At 52.9% G+C, this 25,655-nt stretch overlaps 3 protein-coding genes across 16 annotated transcripts in view; 1 reads left to right on the forward strand and 2 right to left on the reverse strand.

Moving 5' to 3' along the window:
- MISP3 (MISP family member 3) lies at window positions 1-6,667 on the reverse strand. 5 transcript variants are annotated; one of them, XM_081501401.1, is made up of 4 exons: window positions 6,242-6,667; window positions 3,911-4,739; window positions 3,301-3,374; window positions 2,689-3,060 (listed from the first exon to the last, which is right to left on the reverse strand). In XM_081501401.1, the coding sequence occupies exons 2-4, from the start codon at window positions 4,476-4,478 to the stop codon at window positions 3,049-3,051; spliced, it is 654 nt and encodes a 217-aa protein (XP_081357527.1). In that variant the 5' UTR covers window positions 4,479-4,739; window positions 6,242-6,667; the 3' UTR covers window positions 2,689-3,048. The 5 variants fall into 5 exon arrangements, with proteins under 5 accessions (XP_081357525.1, XP_081357527.1, XP_081357529.1 ...); XM_081501403.1 differs by lacking the exon at window positions 6,242-6,667 and adding an exon at window positions 5,291-5,510; XM_081501402.1 differs by lacking the exon at window positions 6,242-6,667 and adding an exon at window positions 5,179-5,500.
- PALM3 (paralemmin 3) lies at window positions 3,451-19,807 on the forward strand. Of its 6 annotated transcripts, XM_081501385.1 has the most exons (8): window positions 10,607-10,647; window positions 13,517-13,565; window positions 14,461-14,541; window positions 14,977-15,119; window positions 15,258-15,342; window positions 17,651-17,696; window positions 17,785-18,918; window positions 19,117-19,807. In XM_081501385.1, exons 1-8 carry the CDS (start codon window positions 10,607-10,609, stop codon window positions 19,569-19,571), a joined length of 2,034 nt encoding a protein of 677 aa, XP_081357511.1. In that variant the 3' UTR covers window positions 19,572-19,807. The 6 variants fall into 6 exon arrangements, with proteins under 6 accessions (XP_081357507.1, XP_081357511.1, XP_081357510.1 ...); XM_081501381.1 differs by lacking the exon at window positions 10,607-10,647 and adding an exon at window positions 3,451-3,577 and having other exon boundaries at window positions 17,785-19,807; XM_081501384.1 differs by lacking the exons at window positions 10,607-10,647; window positions 13,517-13,565 and adding an exon at window positions 14,265-14,312 and having other exon boundaries at window positions 17,785-19,807.
- The window catches only part of IL27RA (interleukin 27 receptor subunit alpha), a 27,357-nt gene continuing 17,106 nt past the window's right edge, over window positions 15,405-25,655 (reverse strand). For 2 of the 5 annotated variants that reach the window (XM_081501387.1, XM_081501386.1), the window contains 4 exons: window positions 22,000-22,125; window positions 21,308-21,401; window positions 21,003-21,096; window positions 19,960-20,660 (listed from right to left, as the gene is read on the reverse strand). In XM_081501387.1, the coding sequence (XP_081357513.1) occupies window positions 20,409-20,660; window positions 21,003-21,096; window positions 21,308-21,401; window positions 22,000-22,125 (566 nt within the window). In that variant the 3' untranslated portion in view covers window positions 19,960-20,408. Of the gene's footprint in view, window positions 15,850-19,959; window positions 20,661-21,002; window positions 21,097-21,307; window positions 21,402-21,663; window positions 22,126-25,655 lie in introns of those variants that run through there. The other 3 variants (XM_081501389.1, XR_014056980.1, XM_081501390.1) reach the window with 3 other exon arrangements.

The raw sequence follows: 25,655 nt of genomic DNA on the forward strand, positions 1-25,655 counted from the left end.
TCAGACTTTTAGTGATATTTTTATTTAACCCCAAACATCCAAAATATTTTTGCAACATATAATCAATGTAAGAAATTGAGGTATCCCCCTTTTCTTGCACTAGGTTTTTGAAATCTGTGTATTTTGCACTTACAGCACATCTCAATTTGGACTAGCCACATGCAGCTTTAATTTATCTTCCCTTAAGACAAATCCACAGGCCACTTAAAACTAGATTTCTGGTGGGTGGTGGCAGTACTGAGAGAAGAAGGAAACAGGTTTGATTTCCTGGGTCCTGTTGGTCAGGAGGGAAGCCCTGGTGGCTCAGTGATAAAGAACCTGCCTGCAAATGCAGGAGATGGTGTGGGGGCGGGCAGGGGTGGTGTCCATCCCTGAGTGGGGAAGATATCCTGGAGAAGGAAATGGCAACCCACTCCAGTATTCTTGCCTGGGAAAATCCCATGGACAGATGAGCCTGGTGGGATGTATAGTCCATGGGGTCGTAAAAGAGACGGGAACAACTTAGCGACTAAGCAACCAGTAGTTACTCAGGAACTGTCTACACCCATGATTCTCTAACTTTAGAATCATTGGAGGGTTTGATCACTAAGTCTGGGATGGAACTTTTTTCTTACAAGATCCCAAGTGATGCTGATGTTGCTTGTCCAGACACCACACTTTGAGCCTATATCGACCTATATCGAGCCTATATTGACCTCGTGGCTCTCAAACTTGGCTCCATGTTAGAAACACTGAGGAGCTTTATTGATGCCAAAGCCTCTATCAGAATCTGATTTATTTGACATAAACATGCCTTAGGTAACTTTAATATGCAAGAAAGTTCATGAACCCAGGTCTACACTTAAGTTCTGTCAACTCGACATACTTAGCTCTTAGCTCCTCTGCAGGGGATTAAGAACAGGTTCTTGGTGTTTCCATTTTCCACCTTGGCAGTGCTGGCTCTGAACTGTGGTGTTGAAGACTTGAGAGGTTCCTCGAACTGCAAGGAGAGCAAACCAGTCAATCCTAAAGGAAATCAATCCTGAATATTCATTGGAAGGACTGATGCTCCAATACTTAGGCCCCCTGATGCAAAGAGCTGACTCATTAGGAAAGACCCTGATGCTGGGAAAGAGGGCAGGAGAAGGGGACAACAGAGGATGAGATGATTGGATGACATCACCAACTCAATGGACATGCGTTTGAGCAAGCTCAAGGAGATGGTGAAGGACGGGGAAGCCTGGCGTGCTGCAGTCCATGGGGTTGCGAAGAGTCGGAGATGACTGAGCGACTGAACAACAAATGCTGGCTTTTTCTTGCCTTTCTCTCCATTCCTCCCAGAGTCACGGTCAAGCATGTGGTCAGTGTGCTGATGATGGTGTCAGGAGTGGGTCCTTGGGCTGAGCTACTGTTGGGGTGCAATGCTGTGTGAGCTAGACCCAGACATAAATCCAGGAGTTTAAACAATGATTCTGAAACAGTCTTTTCTGGGTCTCAGCGCACCTCTAAGAATTTGAGACATTAAAACTACAGAACATACTGCACTGATGCAGCTTTACAGCTTATCTTGAACCCTATTGGAGGGCCTTGGACCCCTTGTCTTGGGACCAAGAGAAGTTAAGGAGGGCTTGCCAACTGAGCCACAAGCCCTATTGCAAACAGGTATTGTTTGCTGTCTGCTCCTACCTCCCACCAATTAAAGTTTTCTAAATAGTCACAATTATTTAAAGTTCAGTAGATTTCTCTTTTAAAGATGATTTCCAGTTACTTTGGGGTTTTGGGTTTGGTTTTTTTTTTAGATTTTTTGTCTATACCACAGGGGTAGTGGGATCTCAGTTCCCAAACCTGGGATTGAATGAGGGCCTTCCTTCGGCAGTGAAATCATGAAGTCCTAACCACTGGACTGCCAGGGAATTCCCTCCAGTTGCTTTTGGAAAACAGAGACTTGACACCACTGAGCTCACTCACTCAAAGCACTGGTGATACAGAGGAACCCCTACCTCCTTCCTGTTGAAACAAGGTCTTTGTTTTACAGCACACCCTCTCTCTCTTTTAATATCTGTCTGGGGCCTGTAAGGGCTTCCCTGGTGGCTAAGACCGTCAAGAATCTGCGTGCAATTTTGGAGACCCGGGTTCCATCCCTGGGTTGGGAGGCAACCCACTCAGTATTCTTGCCTGGAGAATTCCATGGACTAAGGAGCCTGGAGAGCTACAGTCCATGGGATCTCAAAGAGTCGGAAACGACTGAGCAGCTAACACACACACAGTGGAGTCTGTAAGCATGTGAGGTTTACAATTGCTAGGCAGATTATAAATGGCCTTACATGCCCTGCTAAGGAGCTTGAACTACCAACACCACTTTTTTTTTTTTGGTAGCTATTGTTTATCCCCAGGGCGGGAACAACCTCTTATCACTTCTGTCTAGCCAGCACCATGCGCGGGGCACGTCGTTTGGCACCAATAAAAGTTGACGAAATCTGGAAAGGGAGGGCATGAGTTCGTTTGTCCCAAAGCCGCAGTTCGCGCCCGCATCGCTAGGGGGCACTAGGACCCCGGCAGGGCCGAGGGAGACCTGTGGCCACGGAACCCGGCGACAAGGGGACATTCTGCATTCCAGCTGGCGCCTCCCGTGTGTCTCAGGCCTTCCTCGTCTCGCCGCGCTCCTGCCCCACCCCAGGAGAAGAGAACCGAGAAGAAAACAGCCTGCACTGTCCAGAAAGAAGGGGCTTTATTGGGGAGTAGGGGCAGCCGAGGACCCCTGTCCTCTAACAGACAAGGCCAGAAGGAGGGGCTAAGTGCCGTTTGCAGTTAGACGGAGAAGGGCTGGGCAGCTTTACTGGCGGGGTGGTGGTGGCGGTGTTTCCCAGTGGGGACTAACAGTTTTATAGAAGATTCTGGTCAGTTTCACAAAGTCAGGTTCAAGGATGCTGATCGATTGCGTCTTCCCCGGCGCAGACCTGTGGCCCTTCTCCAGGCCTTCCGCGGATCCGGAGGGCACTCCTGGGCGCCAGGGCCTGAGGATCTGCCGGGCATATTACTTTCCTCCGGGGACCCCAGAGGGCCGGAACCTCAAGGCTCCTCCTGCCAGGGGGAGGGGCCAGACTAAAGGCAAGTCTTACAGGCGCGCGCACCGCGAGTGGGGACACCCAAGCGCCGGATGGGGCAGTATGGGCCCCACGACCACCGCCTCCTCCTCACCCGTGGGCCACGCCCGGGACTTTGGGTCCTAGCGCAGTGACTTCCCAGGGAGCCCTTTCGCTAGCCCAATTTTCTCCCACGCAGAGGGTTGGGGTAGGGGCAGGAGGGGAAAGGGGTTCCCACCTGTTCCAGACCGTTCTCCGAAGCCTTTCTGCGAGGAGGCCAGATCACCGCCAGCTTCCCGTCGCCCCTGCTCACTGCGGAGGAAGGGGCGCTCAGCTGGGATTGCCCCACCCCCGGCCCGCCTTACCAGCAGGAAGCGGCCAGGACGGAGGAGAGCGGCCGCGCCCCTTAAACATACACAGGCGTTCACCCCCCTCCTCCCCACGGAGGCCTCGGTCCCGAGGGAGGAGGGAGGAACCCCAGGGAGGGGGAAGGCGAACAAACCCGGAGTGAGGAGGTAGGAACCAAAAAATTCAGAGGGGGCGATCCAGGTGTACCAGAACCCGGGGAGGGTCCCTGGGAACCTGACAAAGACATCTGGAATCCTCCTCCCTTCCCCCACCACAAGCCTAGGTGGGGTGTGTCTGGGAGTCCGACGGGGGTGGGGGTGGAGCATAGGGACGGTTAGTCCAGAAAGGGTGGGCAGAGAGAGGAGAGTCGAGAGGGGGGTCCGGGGAATTTGGGAGCCAGGAAGGGAGACCCTGAGGATTAGAGGGCCATTAGAGTTGGGAAGTCGGTAAAAGCGGCTGGAGCCCTGGGAATCCCCAGCATTGGGGCGCCGGTGGCTTACCCGTTAGGCTGGGCGCGGGCTCCTTGAACTCGGCGATGCCGTAGAGGCTCAGCCGCTGGCGCTGCAGCTCCCGCTCGCGTTCATTCACCTCGCGCACCTCCTGCTCCAGCAGCGACGGTGCGATGGGCGGCGGGGCGCGAGCCAGCACCGGACAAGGGCCCTGTACGACTGAATGCGGCCGGCCTCTGGGTTCGGGCAGCCGCTGCGTGTCTGTGCTGCCCTCCGCCGCGGGTGAGGAGTAGCACCCGCCAGCAGCCTCGAAGAAGCGCTTGAGCTCGCCCAGCGGCTGCGGCGGTGGCCGGGCGCTCTGCTCCGGGACCTCGGGGCGCACCAGCGCCGCCTGCCGATAGGCCTCCCGCTCGATGTCTCGCTGCATCTGCGCGCCCGCCCGAGCGCGCTCTAAGGCGCGCGGGAGCGCTGGGCTGGGGCCCGGCAGGCTGAGCAGCGGCCGCACGCGCAGTTCGACGAGTTCACTGCCCGCGCGACCTGGGCTCAGGCCCCGGCTCCGGCGCAAGCTTTCCTCGCGTTCGCAGCTGCGGCGGATTTCGCGCTCGATGGGTGTCTCCATGAGTGGCTCCTCTAGGGGATGTTGTGGGGTCTCTGAACGCAACTGGAGGGCTTCCGAGTTCGACTCAGAGGAGGCTTCCGGACCTTGAGAGAGACACTGCCCAGGAGCCGGTGCCTGGCGCTTCAGACGGTTCAGGGTCGTCGCTTCCTTGCCCAGGACTCTCAAAGCCCCCAGCTGCGGTCGGCCCAGGACGCTCTGTGTCCTGCCTCGCTGATGGTCCGAGGACTTCCCTCTCTTGCTCGGGGGTCTCCGCGCCCTGGTCTGGGGAGGGCACGGGGACGTCGGTATTCAGCTCTGCGGCAGGCTTGGGAATTTCGCTATCTAAGCCGGGGGGTTCAGGCCCACGCGCTTCGGACGACCCCAGGGCTCCGTTCTGCGGCCCAGGGGCCTAGGTGTCCAGGGTTGGGAGCAGCTCGGAAGCCTTGGCTCCCAGGGTTGGAGTTTTGATGCCCAGAGCTGGGACACCCTGCCCTGCGCAGCACCTGTGGTTGCAATTGCCGTCCGCGGGTTCCAAGGCGTCGCCCGCACGGGCCACTTCTCTGACCCGCCCCTGCCCTCCAAGAACTGCCCTCGGGGGCAGGGCCGGGCACCGCCCCCTGCACCTGCCGGCGGGACTCGGGGCCCCGGCCTGGCCCCGCCCCGGCCCCGCCCCCGAGGGGGGGCGCCTCAGCTGGGCGCTGGGTTTGGTCCACTGACGCACCTGTCAGCTCGGGGCATTGGATGTTTTAGAAGAGAGCTTCCCTAGACCTAACCTGCTACCTAGGGGCACCAGTCTAGATGCAGTGTTCACTCAATGGGCGCCACCTTGGCACCTTTTCGGGCTGACGTCCCCGGCATTACCAGGGGGCTTGGTCCCACCCAGCTGCACTCCTGGCTGAACCTCTGAACCACTGTCTTCTGGTGGGGTGTCCTCCTAAACCATCTTTCCGGGGCCTGGCCTGGCCCGCCAATCCTGTCAGCCGGCTGGCAGCGACACCAACGGCCTCCGGGCTGTCCTTTCAAGTTCCACCCCTGCAGCGCACAGTTCGGGCTGGAGGGGGCGCCAGGAACCGCCTCTCCGCCCGCCCCAGTCTCCCTCCCAGTGCCTCGGCTCAAACTTCCGAGCCGAGCGCCAGCGCCCGCGCCAGGCCCATAGGGCTCTTCCCCTCACCCCACCCGGAAAAGTCTGCGAGCCGGCCGCTGCAAAGCGCACTCCCAGACCGGGGGACGAGGCAGGCATGCACACACAGCGCACCCAGGGCCCAGAAGAGCGGCTGAGGTTGGAAAGGCGGTCACCTTGGGCCCAGGCGACTGGGAGACCCAGAGAAGTATCCAGGCTTGTGGGGGAAGTAGCTCCCTGAAACGGGCCAGATTGTGGTGTTCTTAGCCAGGATTGATGCTGGGAACAGGCGACCTGCTCCCAGGGACATTTTCCACTCTCTTCCACTGGGGTTTCGCCAAAACCTGCTTCCACCCCTCCACCTCCATTTTGGGATGACCAGTGAAAAAGATAGTTCCCTGAAGAAAGGGGGCGGGGCTACACAGTCTCAGGAGCACCAATAATCCCCCAACTCTCTGCCTACCCTGTTGACTCCCTTTTCCATCCACCCTCTCACTCCACTCCTGGATCCCAAGCTCAAGCTGCTACCTTCCTCCCTCTGACTCTATTGGCCCAATTGGAATTGGGCCCACCTGGGTTCCATCCCACTGAGAACCTGAGCTAAGTGTCAGCCTTCTCCAAGACTCAGTTTCTTTATCTGTAAAATGGGGATGGTAGTACTTACCCCTTTGGGAGGTGATGACAATGAAAACTCTACTTCTGGAATGAGTTGTCTCTACAGTTGACTCTCCACTTTATCACCTCCTATTCCTCTTCTTCCCCGATGGCTCAGTGTAAAGAACCCACATGCAATGCAGGAGACACAGGTTCGACCCCTGGGTCAGGAAGGTCTCCTGGAGGAGCAAATATCAACCCACTCCAGTATTCTTGCCTGAAAAATCCCCATGGACAGAGGAGCCTGGCAGGATACCATCCAAAGGGTCACAGAGTCAAAATGTCTTCACATGAGTATGTACATCTCTCTCCTAGCCATGCATACTGTGCTCTTGGTTCCACCACACCGCTGACCCTTCTCTGTCCAAGGACCTCCGTGACCTCCATTTACCAGACCTGGTCACTGGCTTTTCCCTGAGTTCCTTTCCACTAGCTCCTTAGTCTTGGAGAACATCACCCACTTATGGTTTTCCTCTGACCTCCTAGGTGCCTCTTTTCAGATTTCTGGTTCACCTGCATCAGTGGGGTTCTTTCCCCTCTGGCTTCCATTGGGTTTGGCTGATGGGAGAGAGGAGAATGAGAGATCAGGATGTTTATCCCATGTGCTCTTCCTCCAGGCTTTGTTGGCTGTGTCCCTCCACTGCCGGCAGCAGCTCCAAACAGCTCTCTCCCTCCAGGGCTATGGGGTGGTAAGAGCTCCCAGCTGTTGCTAACCCAGGGAGTGCACTGTGCCTTGTTTATTTCCTTCTATTGAGTTTTGATCAATTACTCAGTTTAAGTATACAATCTCTTTTCTGCCAATACTCAGACCTTGACAAACTCCAATTTCACACTTTAAACACCATCTCTATGCGGATGTCTTCCAAATTTATATCTCTAGCTCTAATTTCTCCTCTGAGTTTTAACTCATATCCAACGGTCCCCAGTCTAATAGATAGGTCAAATGGAACACTTTCAAAACTGAATTCTTGGTCTCCCCCCAATTCTTCTTCTCTTTACTACATATAGCAACTCACTCATTCTGTTTTTCATGTCCCAAAATGTAGAACTCAGCCTCAATTTCTCTTTTTCCCTACCCACCGCCAGTCCATTCATATATTGGATTGCTGTTTGCTCTGCCTCCAACACATATTCTGAATTCGTCCACTTCTCTCCACCCTTTTCCCAGCCATTCATTGCCCTCTGATGTCTCTCCACCAAACTTAGGAGAAAAATCCAAATTTCCTACCCTGGCTAAAAACCCCTTCCCACTTCTCAGATCTCATCTCCTGATACCCTCTCCCTTGATCCCTCCTCCATCTGAACCTTTATGCTTTCCTCAAACTCCATGATTGCATTCCCACCCCAGGGCCTTTGTACTGGCCTTTCTCTCTGCTTGGAATGACTCAGCACATGGCTGGCTTCTGCTATTCAGATCTTGATTCAGATGTCACTGCTTCAGAGAAGTGGTCTCTGATCACCCAGCCTACCTCAAACACAGCTCTTCATAACTCTATCCCTGCCTTTTTGGGTTTTTTTTTGTAATTCACTCAATACTACAGTTGGGCTTCCCTGGTGGCTCAGACAGTAAAGAATCTGCCTACAATGCAGGAGAAGCAGGTTTGATCCCTGAGTTGGGAAGATCCCCAGGAGAAGGGAATGGCTACCTATTCTATGGTAGAATACCTAATGGCTATGGTATTCTTGCCTGGAGAGTGCCATGGACAGAGGAGCCTGGTGAGCTACAGTCCATGGGATCACAAAGAGTTGGACATGACTGAGCGACTAACACTTTCACAATACTATAGTTATCATCAATTACCTTTGTTTCTTTATTTGTATATTATCCACCTCTGCCCGCCCCCCACCTCAGCTGGAAAGTGAGTGGTATTACAGCATTTTCTGTTTGTCATGTTCACCCAACTCTCTCACTCCTAGAACAGTGCCTGACACATAACACTTATTAAAGAATGTTCCCAAAATTGGGAACAAAGAAATAAACTAGACTTGGAAGTTGCCGTTGAGTTTAGGAGACAGACACAATTATAAACAGAACAATCTTGCCTCAAGGTGGAACCCAGGACAAGAGTATAAAGGGAAGCCTATATAAGTGTTTATCTAAATAGCTAACAGTTATAACATCAAGCTACAAGCAATAAAGTAAAATATACACTCTTCTCCAAAAGGTGGAAACAACCCAAAAGTCCAGCAACAAATGAATGGATAAGCAAAATGTGATCCATTCATACAATGGAATATTATTCAGCCATGAAAATGAATGAAGCACTGATTCAGGCTAAAATACAGATGACCCTTGAAAACATTATGGAGAAGGGAATGGCAACCCACTCCAGTATTCTTGCCTGGGAAACCCCATGGACAGAGGAGCCTAGTGGGCTACAGTTCGTAGGGTCACAAAGAGTCAGACACTACTCAGCAACTAGCACTTTCTCTTTTGAAAAAATTATGCTCAGTGAAAGAAGCCAGACAGAAGAGGCCACATATTGTATGATTCCACTGATTAAAAAAAGGCCAGAATAGGTAAATCGAGAGACAGATGCAGATAAGTGGTTGCCAGGGGCTTGGGGAAGGAGTGCCTGTTTAATGGGTACAGAATTTCCTTTTGGGGTAATGAAAAGGTTCTGGACCTAGATAGTGGCAAGTTGCACAACATTGTGAATGTACTAAATGCTACCAATGGTAAATTTTGTTTTGTGTATTTTACCACAATTAAGAACTAATTTTAAAAAATGTGTTCTCTATTTCTATCATGGCAAATAAGCTTTTATTAAAAAAAAAAAATTTGGCTGACTTGGGTCTTCGTTGTGGCACAAGAGATCTTTGTGCTTCATGTGGGATCTTTTGTTGTGGCATGTGGGCTTAGATGCCCCACAGCATGTGAAATCTTAATTTCCAGACCAGGAATCAAACTCATGTCCCCGTCATGGCAAGGCGGGGGCTTCTTAACCACTGAACCACCGTGGAAGTCCCCCAAATATGCTTTTAGGAGGATCTATTGGGTTGACCAAAAAGTTCACTTGGGTTTTGCCATACCATCTTCGGGTTGTTGTCACGAAAAAAAAAAGTCCCAAAGGAACATTTTGACCAGCCCAATAGAAGACCAGGTTCAACTGAAAATGTTTTGAATCCCTGGGAGTTTTGTACTTGGCATAGGAAAACCCCAGGCCTCAGTCTGGCCCCATTTGTTTCCCACCCCCAAGTCTGTCCTACACAATGAGGGGCCTTGTACATGTACCTAGGGACCCCGTCCCATGTACCCAAGCTCTTTCCTCGCTCCTCTGCCACTTCTTGGCCATCCTGAGTAGGATCTAGAGCAGGGAGGAAGGATTTAGTTGGGCACATTCCCTTTGTTCCATGGGGAGCAGACCCTCTGAAGCAAGGAAGGGGCCCAGGCGACTTCCCTGGCGGTCCAGTGGTTAAGACTGCAGGGACCATGGATGTGATCCCAGGTCGGGTGGGGTGAACTAAGACCCGCATGCTATACAGCTTGACCACAAGGGTGCTGGGGGCTGCAGCAGACCAGCCTGGAGAGTAGGAGATGATTTCCCCAAGACAATGGCTGGATAAATCACATAATCAGCTGAGAAAAGGGGCGCTGCTCCTTTAAGAAAGGGATGGTAGGAGGATTGAATAGGGACCTTCAAGACTTGGGTAAGAAGTTCTCTAGACATTTCTCATCACCACACTCCCCCAATAGTTATCACATCTAAGGGGCGTTCAGTGTCCTGGAGGCTATCTGATCAAATTCTCTCATTTTCCGAAAGAGGAAACTGAGGTCCAGAAAGGGAAGTTGCCGTGAGTTGTCCAGAGCTCAAGCCTTCTGGTTCTCATGAGGCACAGGCTCTGGTCTCCAGATCCTCTGGTGAGATCAGCCCTCCCTCCTCACCCCAGAGATCAGGGTCCAAGAAGAGAGGGCAGTAGTATGTAACAGCAACAGTATTCGAAGGCAGGTTACCCTTGGTGGGCAGCCAGACTTGAAATGTCTAGGGTGCCAAGTAAAGGTGCCCTTGTCTGAGTGGGTCAGGGAGTCCCAGCCCTAGTCCACAGGCTTGACCAGGCATGTGAGAATGTGTTTGCCGAGAGGCAGCCGAGTGCAGCAAGGAGGCCAGTGGCTGGTAAATAATTGATCAGGACAGCTGATAGTACCTCCCCAGAACTGCCCGCCAGCCCCCAGCCCCCCTCAGCCCGGCCCAGGCGTCTCCCGCCTCCTGGCCCAAACCAGCTGGACCAGCTCTCCCAGTGCCCGCCTGCTGCCCCCCCCACCCCCCGCCCCAACTCCCGACAGCCAAGTCACAGCCTCCGGGGCACCTTTCGGCAAGCACCCGAGGTGGTGGGTCTGGAATTCAGAAATCAGAACGTGGGCTTCTGGGCAGAGATGGCCCTGCAGAGCCATGTGTGGTCTCTGGCCACACCCATGTAAGTGTCCGGGGTCAGGGGGGCCAGTGGGCAGGGCCTGGGAGGGGCTCATGGAAGACGCTGGCCTTCCTATGGGGGGACGGTGGGGTGGGGGTTGTTGCTGGTTAAAGCTCCAGCTAGCCTCTCCTAAGGGGGCCAGGAAGAGTGAAGGGCAGCTGGCAGCCAACCCTGCAGCCTCTTCAATGCCCCCCTCCCCAGAAAGTCGGGTGGGAGATGTGAATTCTCACTCCCTTGTTTTTTTGGGATTTTCCACTGGCAGGCTTCAAGCCCAAAGTCCAGCCAGAGGCAGGTGGGGCTATTACTTGAGTGGGGGATGGGGAATGTCAGGGTCCCTCACTCTCATATTTTGCCTCTAAATTCATCCTTTGGTGTCTGGGGTGGAAAGAAATGCTTGAGATCCAACAGGAAAAAATGTTAACACTTCCCAAACTGGGGAAGAGGATTTCAACAGGGAAATGATTACCTGCTTAATGAAATGACCACCAACTGTCCCTGGCAGGGCAAAAAGCTGTAGTTAGAGACAAGCAACATTGAACAAAGTGTGCAGATTGTTTTAATACTTGAGATGTGAGGGCCTTTGAAAATCAGAGGATGGAGGGGGCTCCAGAGGTTTGTAGAGACTTCTGGAAAGGGGGCTCCCTCCAAGGACCACAGTTGGGTCCCTCACTCTTTTGGGTTCCCCGTTGCATTATTCACCAACTACAAACCTGGTTGCCTAGCAATGGGAATCTGATCTCCCCCCACCCCCCCAGCAGGGACGAGGCAGGGTGATTACATCTTGGGTGTGGGAGAACAGAGGGGGGACTTTAGCCTCCCCTAGGGTAAACCTATTAGCAGGGGGTCTGAGCTTCCTTTGGGACACCCTGTAAAGCATGAACTTCAGCATCCTGCCCTAATTGGAATAGAAGACCCACCTCCCCAGGCTGATCTCTGGTCCCCTGGCTGTCAAGATGAAGATGCCTGAACTTCCATTTCTCCAGTGTTCCCAGTATTTGGGCTCTAAGAGCCTTGAGTTCCAATCCTGACTCAATGACCTTAGATAAATCTTCTGCCACTTCTCAGAGCCTCAGTTTCCTTTCCTGTAAAATGGGGACAGTAGTACTACTTACCTTTTAGGATGGTCGAGAGGGTTAAATGAGTTACTAAAGTTTTTTGAAATTGAAAGGCGCTCAGTCATGTCTGACTCTTTGCGACCCCATGGACTGTAGCCTGCCAGGCTCCTCTCTCCATGGAATTTTCCAGGCAAGAATCCTGGAGTGGGTAGCTGTTGCCTTCTCCAGCGGATTTTCCCAACCCAGGTATCGAACTCAGATCTCCCGCACTGTAGCATATTCTTTACCATCTGAGTCATCAGGGAAGCCCCAAATGAGTTACCAGGAGTAAAGCATTTAACGGTGCCCAGCACATGGTGTGCACTGGCTAATGGTTGGCTGATTTTCTTCTCAGTTGGAATGTCAACTCAGCAAAAAGTTGACTACAGTGTCTCAAGATCAGGGCAGGGAGGAGGAGGCGGAGATGGCTGTGGTAGCCTAGCAGAAGCCCCATAGAGCACTTAGAGAGCTATATATAGCAAGTGCTAAATGCGAGCTCACTATTATGCCTTCATGGTGAAGCCAGCGAAGATCCGGGAGGCCCCACCAGAGTTTGGGTAATGAGGTTTAAGCTTATCCGATAGGTTAGTGCTCAAATTAATAAATGTTTGAGGGCTTGCTCTGTGCCCACCCCGGGCTACGTGTCAGGGCCAACAGGCAGATAGATATATGCTTCTAGATATTGGAAGCACCTCCATGTAGCTGGCACTCAGTGCATCTCTGTGATGGTAAATTGTTGTGACGATGACTGTCCCCGACGTGCACTGCAGTACCAACCAGTCTCCAGCTTCCAGGGGGAGCCCAAATGGACTAGGAGTGCCCTTGAGGCTGAGAACTGAGGATCCTGGGGTGCTTTGAGGAGGACAACGATGGGGGAATTGCAGGTTAAACCTTAAATGGCAAGTCCCCCTCCCCCCAGTTCGGAGTCCAGCACTAGGCAGTGTGACCTGGTGATCCTTGCCCCCTGGGAGGGTGGTTTACAAGTGGAAGAGGCAGCTCTGGAGTTACCATGGCAATGGCATGTGTCCACAAGGAGATGGACACTTCTCTCCCAGACTCTCACCCTCTCCCTCAACCCGCACATAAGCTGGGTAACAGTCAAGGTCCAGAGAGGGTGTGGGTTTGGGAAAAAATACAGAGCATATTCTGGCCTGGTGGGATTTGAGCTTCTGGGAATGGTTATTATAATTAATTAAAAACATTGTTAGTCATGGGAATTATTTAAATTATTATTATTTTTCTTTCTGACTTGTGGGATCTTAGTTCCCCGACCAGCGATTGAATCCCTGCCCTCAGCAGTAAGCACCCAGTCCTAACCACTGGACTGTCAGGGAATTCCCTAAAATTATTATTAATAATAAACTATGCTACTGTTTTGGGGGCACAATGTCCTAAGTTTTTTCCTGCATGGATAGATACTTCCCTGCAAGGGAATCTCTCTCTGCAAGGTGAGGAAGGGTCAAGCTATTCTGGTTCATTTTACAGATGGGGAAACTGAGGCTCAGAGGGGTGATGTCAAGCCTCAGAAGGGATTTAGCTCAGCCTGTCACGGCCCGGGCTCTCTCCCCCTCACAGGACCCCTGCCCTCTGCCCCGACTCCTCCCAGTTGCAAAAGGGAAATAGAAGAAAGTACTGGGTTTGGTTGATTTCCAAGCAGCTCAGGGATCTTGGCTCAAAGATGGATGTTCAAGAGATGGGTCTGCCGTGGGTTGGGCCCCCGGGGGACTCCTTTCGCAGCCCAAGCCGGCCCCTCCTCAGCCCCCGCCGTCTCCCTGCAGGCCCATGGCGGAGAGCTCCCTCTACCGGCAGCGACTAGAGGTCATCGCGGTAAGTGACGCCCTACCAGTGCGCTGCTCACTGAGCCCTGGGCACCCCTCGCCATACGCAGGCCTCTTCCTCACTTCTTTCCTATCACAGGGATGAGGCCTAGCGCTCTGAACGTGCGGGGAGCACCCTCAGCTCCAGCCGTGCCTGGGGCGCCCCACCAAACTCCTCAGGCCCCTCTGCTCCTCAGTTCTTCTGTATGATCATCAACATCCCCAGAATGGAGCTCTGCGGACTCCGCACTCTCAAATCTGCAGCATCTGTTCTATTCTTGAACCCTGTCTCCGAAATACACCATGTCTGAAGCCCCCTCTCTCAGACCCCATATCTGGACCTCATCTCTCCGAACCTCCATCTCTGAATCCCCATCTCACTAGCCCCCATCTCTCTGGTCCTCCACTGCTGCACTCGCATCTCTCTGGACCATCTCTACATCCTAGTCTCTCTGGATCCTCACGGCTGCACCTCCATTTCCGACTCCCCATCTCACTAGCCCCCTCCATTGGATCCTCATATCTGGACCCCCATCTCTCAGAATCGCATCCCTCTCAATCCCATATCTCAGACCCCTCCCCCTCTGGATTCCCACTCCGGGGCCCTCCCCATCCACAGACCCCGCCTCCTTTCCGCCGGGGCGAGGCCTCCGCAGCATCTCGGGCGCGGCCGGCCCCGCCCCCGTCGGCCCCGCCCCTACCCGCTGCTGACTCAGCGCCTCCGCCTCCCAACCTCTTCCCCGCCCAGGGCCCCGAGGTGTGTTCCGCTACCCGGTGCGGCTTGCAGCCCCGGGAGTCCCGGGAGCCCCCGGGAGCCCCGGCGAAGGAGGGAGGGCGGAAGGAGAGGCGGTGGCCCCGCCCGGCCCCACCCGGCCAGCGGGCAGCTCAGGGTCCTCTGTGCGCAGGAGAAGCGGCGGCTACAAGAGGAGATAAGCGCGGCGCGCCGCGAGCTGGAGGAAGAGAAACTCCGCGTGGAGCGGCTCAAGGTTGGGGGCAGCCGGGGGCGCCTGCTTAGCCCGGACAATGAAGTAGGGGTGTCTATGAGAGTCAGCTCTGGGAACCAAAGGAGCCTCTCTTTAGACATGGGTTGGGGGAGTTGGTTCCAGCTTCGGGGACGGCGTCTTCCCCAGCTTGGGAAGAGTGGTTGGTGGTGATGGGGGACGTTTGTTCCACCTTTGGGAAGATCATGGGAACGTGTTTGTTCCGCTTTGGGGTAGAGAGGGCCTAAGAGGGACATTGATTTCCCCTTTGGGCGTGTCTGTCCCATTCTAGAAAAGCTGGGGAGATTGATGGGTGTTTCTTCCAGCGTGGGAAAGCTGTCGGCTGGGAACGGGGTGGCTTCCCACCTGGCATTGTTGGGGCACCTATCCCAGCCTGAGGCAGAAATGTCTGTCCGTCCACATGCCCCTTCCCATGGCCAGAGGAAGTCTCTCCGGGAACGCTGGCTAATGGACGGGGCAGCAGAGGAGCCAGAGCGGCCCCAGGACCCCACCTCACAGGACCCCCAGTCACCTGAAGACCAAGCTCAGGCCCGCATGCGGAACCTGGAAGACAGCTTGTTCACGTGAGTAGGGCCCCCTGCCTGATGGCTTTGCCCATCTGACTAGGCCAGGCCCCTCGGCCCACTCCGCTGAGACTTCCGGTGGGGACGGCCCCGTTGAGCCTGGGGTCCAGACTCCCAGCAGCCCCTTCTCTTCCCCAGACTCCAATCCCAGCTGCAGCTGCTGCAGAGTGCGTCCACAGGTGCCCAGCACAAGCCCTCAGGCAGGCCCACCTGGCGACGACAGGTGAGGAACTAGGGGATGTTACCAGCAGAACTCAAAGCAGTACCTCTCCAAGCACAGTTGTGTTTTTTTTTTTTGACCCTGCCGCGTGGCTGTCTTAATTCCCTGACCAGGGATTGAACCTGTGCTCCCTGCAATGGAAGCGCAGGTACTTAACCACTGGACAGCCAGGGAAGTACCCAAGCACAGTTTAGATGCTGGGGTCTCTGTTCTTGTGGTCTTGGGCAAGTTGCTTTCCATGCCTAAGTCTCAGTTTCCCCATCTCTAAAATGGGGTTATATAACAATAGCACACAGCTGGAAGAGGCGTGAGAGAGGGTCAGCGAGAGCATAGCTTGGTACCAGAAGCAGGCACAATGGAATGTTTTGATATGTTGTTGAGTTGTGTTAATTGCTCAGTGGTGTCTGACTCTTTGAGACCCCATGGACTGTAGCCCGCCAGGCTCCTCTGTTCATGGAGTTCTCCAGGCAAGAATACTAGAGTTGCTATTTCCTTCTCCGGGGGATCTTCCTGATCCAGGGATTGAACTGGGGTCTCCTGCATTGCAGGCAGATTCTTTATCATCTGAGCCACCAGGGAAGCCCTGTTTTAATATATGATTGCCAATATGACCTGAATGAGGAAAGCAGTCAGAAAATGTTGTGGGGCGGGGTTGGGGATGGGGGGATGGGGGGCTGGGGGGCTGGGGGGCTGGGGCTGGGAATTCCCTGGCAGTTAGGCGGTTAGGACTCAGTGCTTTCACTATAGTGGCCTGGGTTCAATCCGTAGTTGGGATTACTAAAATGATCCCACAAGCCGCACAGTTTGGCCAAAAAAAAAAAAGAAGAGAAAATGTGGGGATTGTTCTCAGAATTCAGCCCCCAAAATGGGAAAAGGGTCTCCATGAGATGCTCTAATGATCTGAGGCATCTCCATGACTTGAGGGGTTTGGGATTTTGTTTTGGTAATGCCTGTATTAAGATATAATCCACATGCCGTACAACATATGGGTGTTTGAAAACCAAGACGACTTCACATTAAAATCTGGCTCTCTGGGTTGTCCTTGAAGTCCATAGATCCAGTAACATAATCCAGTATCCATAGATCCAGTAACTGATGCACCTGGCCACAGTAAGCTGTGGGTTTTCCACAGCCCCCACCTCTCCTTGATGCCTTACTTTGGCTCCCAGGTGCCTGTCTCAGGACAGAAGGGGAGAGATCTTTGGACAGAGGAGGGTAGGATTGAGACCTATGAGGAGATCTGTGGGGTTTGGTGAAGGTGGCCTGCATGGCCAGGTCCCCAGCTCCCCTCCCTGAGCTCATCTTTCCCTCCATCCCTTCCTCACTCCACTCCAGCCACCCTGACCCTTTTCTATCCCTTGAACTCGCCTAATTCATTATAGCCCCAGGGCTTTGCACTTGCCTTTCCCCTCTTCCTGGAATGCCCTTTCCCACCTCTTGACTCAACGCTGGCTCTTCTCACATTTCAGGCCTTTGTTCAATGTCACCACCTCCAAGAGGCCCTCCTGCATCTTTTTTTTTTTTAATATTTATTTATTTGGCTGCATCAGATCTTAGTTGCAGCATGTGGGGTCTAGTTCCCTGACCAGGGGTCGAACCCGTGCCCCTGCGTTGGGAGCATGGGGTCTTAGCCACTGGACCACCAGGGAAGTCCCCCTCCTTCATTTTATACCTACAAGAGGCACCCCATCACCTCCCAGGCATTTCCTAGCCCCTTATCCTCTTCCCCTGCCATCATAGCCCTTCTTACTTCCTGAATTATAGATTTGTATTTTATGTTTATTACCTGCTTCCTCCCACTGGAATTTAAGTTCTAATAGCAAAAGTCTTAAGTTTCCCTTAAGTGGGATTTCCCAGGCAACTCAGTTGTAAAGAATCTGCCTGCTGGTGCAGGAGATGTGAGTTTGATCCCTGGGTCAGGAAGATCTCCTGGAGTAGGAAATGGCAACCCGATCTCATACTCTTGCCTGGAAAATTCCATGGGCAGAGGAGCCTGGCGGGCTACAGTTCATGGGGTCGCAAAGAGTCAGACACAACTGAGCACGCATGCATGTCCCTTAAGTAACCTCAGTAGCTGGCAGAGTAGATCCCCAATAGAGGGAGTGGCTGCATGGACACAGGATTGACTGGGTACGTACTATGTGCAAGGCAGTGGAGCAGAGGGAGATAAGACAGGTGAGGAAGACTCATGATTTGGTCCTGAAGTAACAGGGAGCCATCAAGGGTGTTTGAGCGGGGTAGGGGTGTTGGCATGCGGGAGGCTGGAAGCAAGATGTGGGCTGCCCTGACCTTGTTTCTGCCATCCCTGCAGGGTCACCATCCTCTCTCCCAGCCCAACGTGGAGTCAGGTCCTGCAGGTGGGTGTTTTGAGGTCTGGGGGTCGCAAGAGGAAGGGCCTGAATCTCACTCTGTTGCCCCATCTCTCCTCTTCCCTGACTTCCCCAGGCCAGCCCGATCTAAACAAGAGAGCCTCCTTACCAGCCGGACCGGTGGGCGCATACCTGGAGTCCCCCTCCGAGCCCAGAACTGAGGCTGCCGGGCTTCCAGCAGCCCCGAGGCGGGTCCCTGGGGCAGCAGGGACCTCCTCAGAAGCCAATGGCCCCTGCCCTGGATCCAGCCCCCCTCTGGAGCAGGAGCCGAGTCAGGGGGTGGTAGCACCTGAGGGGCCAGTAAATGAGGCCAAAGGGGGAGGCATGGTGAAGGTGTTGTGGGAGGGGCTGAGGGCCACGGAGGACTGTGCCATCGGGGCCACAGGCCTGGAGCAGGAGGCTAAGGTGGAGGAGATGGTGTTGGAAGCCATCGGGGACAGACAGGAAGCCAGTCATCCAGAGCTCCCGTCGTGGGTCAAGGAAGACAGGGCCATCGTGGAGGTGGTCTGGGAGGGGGTGGGGGGCACAGAGGGCAGTGACTTGAAGACCATGGGGGAAGCAAGCAGGGGCCCAGAGGCCATCCAGACCAGCTCTCTGGGGCCCTGGGAGGGATCGCGGGGAGCGGCTCCTGGAGAAGGTGCCCCTAGGAGCAGCCCTGATGGTGATGGACAGGGGGTCTTTGGAGGAGAAGAGGGGTCCTTCATTTGGGTGGAGAGGGTGACCCTCAGTGAGGAATGGGAGGAGCTGGAGGTGGAGGGGTTGGAAGGGCCAAAGGCACTGGGAAGGGGGGAAGGGGATGAGAGTCCACTGGGGGTGGAGGGCAGAGGCGAGGAGGAAACGTGGGAGGTGGAGAGGAGGCGGGCGGAGGGACCTGAAGGTGCAGAGAAGAGAGGCAGTGAGGGAAAGGCAGGCACGGAGCCAGAAGGAGCAGAGATGTCCCTGGCGGTAGAGAGGAAAGGAAGCCAGGACTCCTTGGAGCCAGAGAGAAGAGGTGGGGAACACGTGGAAACGGAGATGGGAGGAGGTGACGAACCGTTGTCGGCAGAAAGAAGAAAAGTTGAGGGACCTCCAGGGGCAGAGAGGGGAAGAGATGAGAAGCCATTAGGAGTAGAGCAGAAAGGAGGTGAGGAAAAGCTAGAGGCAATCCTAGAACCATTGGTAGCAGAGAGGAAAGAAGGGGAGGAGTCAATGACGGCAGAGAGAATAGGAGGCGAGAAGCCATTGGAGGAAAAGGAAAAAGGAGATGAGAAATCACAGAGGGCAGAGAGAATGGGAGATGAAGAGCCCTTGGAGGCAGAGAAAACAGAAGACGAGAAATCACAGAAGGTAGAGAGAACCGGAGGTGAGGAGCCATCAGAAGTAGAGAAAAACGAAGATGAGGACTCACTGAAGGTAGAGAGAACGGAAGGTGAAGAGCCATTGCAGACAGAGAAGACTCAGGGGGTCGAGGAAGAGCAGAGAGAGTCAGAAGAAGAAAAGGGATGTCAGGCAGAGGAAGTGAGTGAGGCAGGGGCTCCCCCAGAAGCCAAGGAGGCGCCAAGGCCAGAGGATGAAGGACAGCAGCCCCAGGAGAAGCAGGAAGACTCCCCAGAAGCAGAAGTGGAAGCAGTGAAGCCCCAAACTCCTGCTGAGGGCCAGGACCCCACTGGAGATGCCACCCCACTCCTGGCAGAGACGTCAGCTCAGGATCGGCCTGCTGAGTGCGAGCCACTGCTGCAGATGGAGGGGCCCAGGGCCAACCCCAGTGCCCGCCCCGTGCCCACCTATGCGCCTGCCCGGCAGCCGGAGCCATCTGCCCCTCCTGAAGGTGAAGAGGCAAGCGGCCCTAAGCAGAAGACGTGCCAGTGTTGTGCGGTTATGTAAGCCCATGCCCTCCACCCTACTCCCAGCTCCTCTCACAGCTACCTCGGCCTCTTGGCATCCAGCAGGCAGTCCCAGGCGCAGACGGGGCACCAAGGGACTGACCATGGCACCTGGGAGCCAGTTGGTCTACACATCCACCTCCACTTGGGCTTCCGGACCCCTCACCCGCTGCCTGTGACCTGGCCCTCTTCTGTGACAAAGCCTTTTATACTTGAAAATAAAATGTTAAGCATTCAGACAGTATGAGTGTGTGTATTGTTGGCCCAGAACCACTTCACCGTCTCCCGGTGGGAAGTGGAGGGCTTGACTCTGCTAAAAGCAAAGATTGAGTCAGTGAGAGTTATAGATGTGGCTGCTGTAACAAAAAGATCTCAAGCTACAGTAGCTATCAAAACAGAAAAAAATTTGTTTCTTTGGACACTTCTGTGGGATCACTTGGAAACTGTTTTTTTTCTGTTTCTTGTGCTGCCTTCACCATGTGTGTGGCCAAAGCTGTGTCACAGGGCACATCAATGCTCCAGCTCATGGGAAAGGGAAGGGAATGTGGAAAAGACCCCACCCAGACCCAGCATTGGCACATGTCACCTCTGCTTATGTTTCACCGGTGAGAACGCAGTCCATGGTTACACCTAGCTGCAAGGAAGGCTGGGAGTGCATCCAACTACAGTTCTGTTTATACCAGCAGGACAGATCTGGGGAGTAGCTGCCACTCTGGATATCATATATTTTTCTTTTGCTCCCTCATCCATCCACATTTTCCCTGTAGGGCCAGGCCCTTCTCTGTAGGGGTCCTTTAGCCTCAGGTCTTCCTTGGCTGGGTGTCCTCAGGCAAGTGACTCAGCTCTGAGCCTCTATGTCTTCATCTGTCAAAGGAGCTCCCTTCTCCCCTCCTGAGGTCGGTTCAGGCTGTAACCTGGAGCCTGCAGTGGGGCCCAGAAGGCCCAGCTCCTCAGGTGTGGGCAGGAAGTGTTTCTCATACCCAGAGTCCAGTGGCGCCAAGAGCTGGGGAGGCTCCTTAACTGGAACCTGCTCTATTTCCTCCACTTCTAGGATGGGTGAGTCGCCAGGGGGCTGGGCCTGGGGCACCTCCTGGGGAGAGAAGAGGCCGAGATTGTTCCCCTTGTACATGTGAGTGTGCATGCTAAGTTGCTTCAGTTGTGTCCGACTCTGCGACCCTATGGACTGCCAGGCTCCTCTGTCCATGGGATTCTCCAGGCAAGAATACTGGAGTGGGTTGCCATGCCCTCCTCCAGGGATCTTCCCGACCCAGGGATCAAACCCACGTCTCCTGCATTTAGTGGATTCTTTACCACTAAATCCTGGGAAGCCCCTTCCCCTTGTACCCCCCTATCCTAGTTTTCAACTATTCCCCACTGTCCCAGCTTTCCCCAATACCCTAGGGGGCCCCAAGAAGCCAGGCTTTTCACCCACCTTCATGTGCGGCAGGCTGAAATTGCTATTGGCAGGGTCAGGAATCTTCTCCCAGATCCAGTGGGGTAGTACCTTGTGCTGCAGGTGGACACACCTGGCAGGCAGGTTAAGAGTCAGGGCAGTGAATCCAGGTAGCTAGATACCCATGCCCAGGTGGCAAGGTCCAGGAATGTCACAGAGCTCTGAAGCATCATCCCCTTATCCCTGCAGCCCCCACTCCTCTGCCCCCTCCTTCCCCGCCAAGCTCAGCGATGCCCAGCTGCCCTCCCCACCTGGGCAGAGACTCGTGTGTCTGACAGCCTCACCTTCCGCAGGTGGCCAGGCTCACACCACAGCCAGTCAGGAGCAAACCCCACAGGAGAAAGACAACTGACAGAACTTTCCAATTCAGGGTGTTATCTAGAGGGCAACGGGGAGGGGCAGAAGAACATCTGGACACCAAGAAGGCTGCGAGGGCTCAGGTAAGGCTCATGGGTGAGACAGGGAATAGGTAAGGAAGTGGATAAATGGGCAGAGCTCATGAATGGGTGAGGGCTTCTCAGGTGGCCCAGTGGTAAAGAATCTGCCTGCCAATGCAGGAGATGCAGAAGATTCGGTTTCGATCCCTAGGTCGGGAAGATCCCCTGGGGAAGGAAATGATAACCCACTCCAGTATTCTTGCTGGGGAATCCCATGGACAGAGGAGCCTAATGGGCTACGTCCATGGGGTCACTAAGAGTCAGACACGACTCAGTGACTGAGCATGCACGCATGAATTGGAAAGGGGAGTCTCAGAGTGGGAGTGGGACTTCTGAGAAGGTCAAGGTCAGGGATGGGTGAAAGGGTCAAAGACACACATTGCCTGTTAATCCACAGCAGTATTTAGCAGCATCAAAATCCATCATCAACATCCCCAAGTCAAAAGGTTGTCTACCCAATGAAGTTCAGTAAGGATTGTGTAACACCCCTCCAGTGGAACAGAGCCCCCTCCCATAGCAGTCCCACCCCAGACCCCTACCTGGCAGGTGAAACTGGAGGCTTGGACCAGGTGGGCCCTGTCCTGCGATGGTGGAGGCAGTCATCCACAGCTTGCAGGGACCCCAGTGAAGGTCAGGCAGGGTGATGGTTCGGGTGTTGCCAGTCACTGAAGGACATACCCAGAGAGGTGAGGGAGGTAGTCAAGTCCTGCCTCAGGATCTTTGCACGTGCCATGCTGTCTGCAACACTCTCCCAGATATCCACATGTTTCCCTCCTCACCTCCTTCAGCTCTTTGCTCACAGGTCACCTATTCAGTGAGAACTTTCCTGACTGCACCCCTCCAACCAATTAAAACAGCACTTGCTTCTCCATTCATCTCCCTTGCTTTATTCCTCTACCCAGCACTTACCATCACACACTTACCTTGACACACTGCATAGATAGTATTTACTTTATCTATGCCTGCATGTCCCCCATGAGAAAGTTAGGGCCAGGAGGGCCATATTCCCAGAGTTGTGTCCAACTCTAGTCAGTGCCTGGCACATAGAAAGCACTAAAAAATGATATACAGTTGACCTTTGAACAAGGCAGGGGTTATGGGTGTCGACTCTTAACTCTGTTAAAAATCCAAGTACAGTATAATTTATAGTCTGCCCTCCTTATCTGTGCTGCTGCTGCTGCTGCTCAGTCAAGTCTGCGTCTTCGTGACCCCATGGACTGTAGCCCACCTGGTTCCTCTGTCCATGGAATTCTCCAGGCAAGAATACCGGAGTGGGTAGCCATTTCCTCCTCCAGGGGGGTCTTCCCAACCCACAGCTTGAACTCGAACCTCCTGCATCCCTTGCACTGGCAGGCGGGTTCTTTACCACTGAGTTACCAGGGATGCCCTCCTTATCTGTGGTTCCTCAATAGGGGCTTCCCTGGTGGCTCAGACGGTAAAGAATCTGCCTGCAATGCAGGAGACCTGGGTTTGATCTCTGGGTGGGGAAGATCCCCTGGAGAAGGGAATAGCTACCCACTCCAGTATTCTTCCCTGGAGAATTCCATGGACAGAGAAGACTGATGGGCTACAGTCCATGGGATCACAGTCAGACACAATTGAGCAACTAACACACACTCTGTAATTCCTAGTTCCACATCAGCAGATTCAACCAACCATAGATAATACTGTTAAAATTTACTATGGAAAAAAGTCATGTATAACGAGACCTGCATAGTTCAAACCTGTGTTGTTCAAGGGTCAAGTGTATATTGGAATAAATAAAAGAATGCATGAATATCATACCCTCAGAATGCACAGGATCCAGTGAAGGGAAATTTGCTTCAGATCGGGAGAAGACATCTGCACCTCCCAGAACTGTTTTTGTTTACTTCTTTGACAGTGCCTTATAGTTGTGGGATTTTCGTTCCCCTACCAGGGATTGAACCCAGACCAGGAATTGAACCTAGACCTTCAGCTGTAAGAGTCCTAACCACCTGTCCATCAACTATTATCAGTCATTGATAAAGGGCTGCATCTGAGGGGCCTTGATTCCCCAGCACTTCAGCTGTCTAGGCAGGCAAGATGCTTCAGACCAGAAAAAGCCCTCAGGCCAGGAATCCAGGTGCCAGTGACTGGGAGATAAACTCTAGGCTCTGAGTGGGGCCCTGATGCCACCCATCACAGTAAATAAGGCTCCTGAAATCCCTTATCAAAATCTGTGGTGCCATAGAGCCCTCCCCAACTGGGAATTTTCCAGAATTGGGGCTCTGCTTCTTTTGTCTCTATATACTTATGGTCTTGGGACTCCATCCTTAATCTCTCACTCGACGCCCTTCTCAGGCTGTTTCCAAGTTCTTTACACCAAGGACAGATTGCAGTGTTAAATCTCAGCCTAGAACTTATTGCTACATCTGAAACTTGAGTATCTGACCATCTCATGGACAATCCCACTTGGATGAGCATGTCAGGTGCAACAAATACAAATGGGCCCCCCAAATTCTTCTCTAAAGTCCTTACCACTGGACCGCCAGGGAATTCCCTGTTTTTGTGTGCTTTCCAGCTGAATATGCCATATAAAGATATCCAAGCTAAAACATCGAGTAGAAAAAGAAAGCTGCAAAACATCGGTCATAAGCTTTAGGGGCCTATAACATGGTTCTCTTTTAATAATAACAATCATAGGTACATGTACACACAAAAGGAGAAAGGGGTGCAGAGGATGAGATGGTTAGATGGCATCACCCACTCAACAGACATGAATCTGAGCAAACTCTGGGAGATATGAAGGACAGGGGAGCCTGGCATGCTGCAGTCTATGGGGTCGCAAAGAATCAGACATAATTCAGCAACTGAACAATACATAAATATATATGATTTTTAACCCAATGATATCTATGTACTTGTGCAAAGTGCAGTCATGGCAAAGTAACTATGTTTTAAAAAAACAGGCTTTATCAGTTAGAGACAAAAGCAAAAGTACCGAATTATTTAAGGGTGAAATGACACCAAAGACACACTAGGTAAAAAGTGTGGGGGATACACTGAAACAAGAATGATTAAATGCAGTTAACTACTGAAACTGGATGGTGGGTACACAAGGGTTTGCTACACTATGTTTCCTACTTTCCCTTGAAATTTTCTACAGTAAATTTAAAAATTTTCAAACAACACAGCTCAAAACAACACAAAAAAACACAACTCCCATCTTTGTGTTAACGTACACAGGACAAAATATGGAAGCTGCACGATCAGTATCACTGAAGTGATGAGAATGCTGACATATTTAAGTATATATACTTCTTTAATGTGTCAGTTTTTTAAATAATTTCATTTCTTTATTTGGGGCTGTGCTGGGTCTCTGTTGCTGAGCGGGTTTTCTCTAGTTGTGGCGAGCATAGGGGCTACTCTCTAACTGTGGAGCACAGACTTCTCTTTGTGGTGGCTTCTCTTGTTGTGGAGCATGGGCTCCAGGTGCTCGGGCTTCAGTAGCTGCAGCACGTGGGCCCAGTAGTTGTGGCACACAGACTTAGTTCCTCCGAGGCATGTGGGATCTTCCCGGATCAGGGATCGAACCCTTGTCTCCTGCATTGGCAGGTGGATTCTTCACCACTGAGCCACTAGGGAAGCCCCAGTGTGTCAGTTTTTAAAACAAGAACAGACAACTTTCGTAATCAGAAGAAAAGAATATTTTGAATTTTTATTACTTTTTCTACTTTTTATTGTATCTGTGTGAGATGATGGATGTTAACGAAATTTATATTGGGAATCATTTCACAGTATTTGTAAGTCAAACCATGACAATGTACACCTTAAACATCCACAGTGTGTTTGTCAACTATATCTCAATGTGACTGTGGGGGAAAGGGTAACAAAGATAATGTAGGGACTTCCCTGGTGGTCCAGTGGTTAAGAATCTGCCTGCCAATGCAGGGGACACAGGTTTGATCCCTGATCCAGGAAGATCCCACATGCTGCAGAGCAACTAAGTCCATGTGCCACAACGACTGAAGCCTGAGCACCTTAGAGCCTGTGCTCCACAACAAAAGGAGCCACTGTGATGAGAAGCCTGTAAACTGCCGCAATGGCAGAAAGCTAGCAAGCAGCAACGAGGGCCCAGAGTAGCCGAAAATAAGAAAGGTACTTTTAAAAGGAATTTGTGCTCAGAGTAAAAATTTAGCCTACATCCAAAGGTATAAAAAAGAAACAAAAATCA

This window comes from Giraffa tippelskirchi, chromosome 6 (assembly GCF_054371585.1).
Source record: "Giraffa tippelskirchi isolate mGirTip1 chromosome 6, T2T-mGirTip1v1.2.pri, whole genome shotgun sequence".
Lineage (NCBI taxonomy): Eukaryota > Metazoa > Chordata > Mammalia > Artiodactyla > Giraffidae > Giraffa > Giraffa tippelskirchi.